Genomic DNA, 3760 nt, shown 5'->3' on the forward strand with positions numbered 1-3760 from the left:
TGTTTTAGCCTCCAGTCCCCTAATCATCTTTGTTGCTCTTCTCTGTACTCTTTCTAGAGTCTCAGCATCTTTTTTACATCGTGGTGACCAAAACTGGATGCAGTATTCCAAGTGTGGCCTTACCAAGGCATTGTAAAGTGGTATTAATACTTCACGTGATCTTGATTCTATCCCTCTGTTAATGCAGCCTAGCACTGTGCTGGCTTTTTTGGCAGCTGCAGCACACTACTGGCCTGGATCCTGCATGGTAGAACTGTGTTTTATGTGGTTAATTTGATTTGATTCTTTATTTAAAACATACCTTGGTGAGAAAGAGCTTGCTGTTGAGAAGATTAGAGAGCTGCACCAAGCCTTGTTCAACCGTCTGCCGCCGAGATTCAGGCACATCGAGGTCCCTTTGCAGGGGTGACTCCCGGTGGCCCGGGAAAAAGATGCGTTCTGCATAGGATTTGTAATCCAAGAAAGGAATCCCAGTGCCAACCAAGTCACTGGTGAGATCCATCATTTCAGTCATGAGGTCTAGAAACAGAGGAAGCACACAAGTCATACGGAAGTGAGCTGAGAAGGGAGGGGTCTCATAAACGTAGAAAACTAAAAATGCTTCCGCCTTACATCAGGAACTGAGCGAACATGTCTTCTTCATCTATGAGCGTGCACTCAGGGCATTTAAGCCAGAATGGAATAACTCGCCGTAGCCAACTCGCTACGGCCATTTCACCATGGCCACCTTGCCGTGGCCATTTTACCAAAGCCATCTTGCCGCGGCCATTTCACCACGGCCATCTTGCCGCGGCCATTTCACCACGGCCATCTTGCCGTGGCCATTTCACCACAGCCATCTTGCCGCGGCCATTTCACCACGGCCATCTTGCCGCGGCCATTTCACCACGGCCATCTTGCCGTGGCCATTTTACCACAGCCATCTTGCCGTGGCCATTTTACCACAGCCATCTTGCCGCGGCCATTTCACCACGGCCATCTTGCCGCGGCCATTTCACCACGGCCATCTTGCCGCGGCCATTTCACCACGGCCATTTTGTCACGGCCATTTCACCATGGCCATCTTGCCACATCCAAGTCACCAGGGGACAACTCGCCTTGGGGTAATTCCATATGGGATAACTCAACACGCTAAATATTATCTGCCCTTCTTTCTTCGATGTTATTTTCATTGACAAAAATGGAAAAAAGGTAGAAGAAGCAGTGGTGGATAGCATCGCATTGAGTTATCCCATGTGAATTGTCCTGCGGTGAGTTGGCTACAATAAGCTGGCCACGGCAAGATGGCTGTGGCGAGATGACCATGACGGGTTGGCCGTGCCAAGACAGCGGTGGTGGAGTTGGTTTTTGGCAAGATGGCTGCAGCGAGTGGGCTGTGGAAACCTGGCCCCGAGCAAGTTGTCCTAGTCCCCATTTAAACAACATATTAAAGACCAGGAGATCCAAAAGGACTTATATGCTGTACTCAAGAATGCTTTCTTGAGACCCCCTTCATAAACCAGCAAGATACCTATATTATATAATTGTTTCTAAATTTCAAAAGGCACTAACTCTACCATGTTGTAATGTTCTCCCACAGCAGTTCTGGAGGCCCGATATAAAAACGTCCCCTATGAGCTGAGTGTGCCCTTATGGACAAGGGGCCATTGAAGCCACCGCTCATATGCTGTTGAATTGTTCCTTCTATAATAGAGGTCCCCAACCTTTTGGGCACCAGGGACCGGTTCCCTGGAGAGAGGTTTTTCCGCGGACAGGAAGGTGCATGGTTTTGTATGCTGCCTGCATCTCGCATATGGGACTTTGCTGGTTTGTGCGGACCGGTTGCTGGCATGCCGCGGCCCGGTACTGGTCCATGGACCGGGGGTTGGGGACCCCTGCTCTATAAGGATTCCTGGGCTCATGACTCCTTACCTGGTAAAATATCCTGGAAATTCTGATCTCTTTTATGTACAGCTGTCACTATCAGATCCATATGAGATTAATTTCTTTGAATGTAGTTAAATTCTATTATGGTGCCTATAAAATGAGGCAGAGTTTGGCCGCTCATTGGTGATCTCACTACTGACCGTAACGCAACATTAAGTCTTGTTTTGTTCTGCTCTATTTTTTACTTTATTTTCACGTTTTAATTTTTAACTCTGATCTGTGACTGTAAGAAAGGATTGAATTGGAAGGAGAGGGAAGTATGCTTTCTTTTACCTGTAAATTCTTTTTTGCACCGATCCCGAACGCTTGTTTCCAGATTTTCGAGCTGGATTTGAACTTTTTTGTAATCTCTCAGGGCCTGTTTGCTCTTTCGCCTATCATGAAAAAAAAAGAAAATAAAACCATGCTGGTCCCTTTCTTCCCAAATCTTATGCAGGTGCCCCCTTCATTGGAGAATATACAGGAAGTCCTCGACTTACAACAGTTTGTTTAGTGACTGTTCAAAGTTACAATGGCACTAAAAAAGTGATTTACGACCATTTTTCACACTTATGATCATTGCAGCATCCCCATGGTCATGTCACAAGCAAAGTCAGTGGGAATTCACTTAACAACCGTGTTACTACTTTAACAGCTGCAGTGATTCCCTGAACAACTACGACAAGAAAGGTTGTAAAATGGGGCAAAACTCATTAAAAAATGTCTCGCTTAGCCACAAAAATGGTGGGCTCAATTGTGGTCGTAAGTCGAGGACTACCTGTACTCCCACATTTTTCTCTCATTTCTGTGCTGGAGAATTGGCCTATTCCTTTCGATTACACAGACACAAATAATTGTTGGATTAAGCGGAGTAAAAAAATGCACGACATAATCCTCAGAAATGGCACTACTGGATCATTGGAGAGATGTTGGCGGAGTGTGTAATTTTTATTACAATTTGAATCTGGAGAGCAGGAGCAAGGGAAAAGGAGAAAGTTTTTTTTTTTAAAAGGAGTTCGTTGAAGGGGAATTGCAGAAAATTTGGAGCGTTGAACACCAAACCTCAGCTGGAGTGATAAAAGATCAGACAGTGGAAGCAAAATTTATTTTGGCAAGTCTCTGTGGGGTAAGGCGCACAGACTGAGATCCAGGATAAGTGCATAAATGATGGGAGAGGATTAGCTGTTTCCCTGAACTATCTGCAAACTAACCAAATCAGTAAAAGTTTGCAAGTGCTATGGTTTGGATATTCCAGGGGTAGGCAACCTTTGGCTCTTTGATGACTCGTGGACTTCAACTCCCAGAATTCCTGAGCCAGCCATGCTGAGGGGAAAGGGAGAGGTTTCCAAGCTGAGACATGCTGGCTCAGGAATTCTGGGAGTTGAAGTCCACAAGTCATAAAAGAGCCAAGGTTGCCTACCCTTGGGATATTCCTATCTTGCTAAAAGAAATTAATTAGGCATGTGGGCAGCATGCATGTGACTTACACATTACACAGATGTAAACAACGACATTGAATCGTTGGAATATTTATTCATCTTCTTCTGTGCTGTCTCCTTAACCTGGCAGCAGGCTGAACAAGATCGTTTATTTATTTTATTTACTTATTAATCAAATTTACATGGCCGCCCATCTCACGGAAAGTCATTTCCCCTCACTAGTTACTAAATCCATTTTAAATGGCAGGACCAGGATCTGTTGCATATAAAGGAGATGGTCTTCCACTGGGGATGGCACGTTTCCATCTCGCTCAGATATGGGGATGGCAAAGGCAGTGGGTGTTATCTGTTGCTGCTGCTTCTCTAGGTCGGTACCAAACATCTGGAATAGGATCCCACTTGGGGAAACGGGCAGG

General features: G+C 45.5%; 1 protein-coding gene across 1 annotated transcript in view; it reads right to left on the reverse strand.

The window, feature by feature from the left end:
- Positions 1 to 3760, reverse strand: part of PLXNB1 (plexin B1) — a gene marked incomplete at both ends in the record, with an annotated part of 110001 nt that overhangs the window by 19861 nt on the left and 86380 nt on the right. The window contains 2 exons of the mRNA XM_029286456.1: positions 302 to 519; positions 2200 to 2332. Of these exons, the coding sequence (XP_029142289.1) occupies positions 302 to 519; positions 2200 to 2332 (351 nt within the window). The remainder of the gene's footprint in view (positions 1 to 301; positions 520 to 2199; positions 2333 to 3760) is intronic.

This window comes from Protobothrops mucrosquamatus, unplaced genomic scaffold, assembly GCF_001527695.2.
Source record: "Protobothrops mucrosquamatus isolate PMUCROS unplaced genomic scaffold, P.Mucros_1.0 scaffold3731, whole genome shotgun sequence".
NCBI classification, from domain to species: Eukaryota; Metazoa; Chordata; class Lepidosauria; order Squamata; family Viperidae; genus Protobothrops; species Protobothrops mucrosquamatus.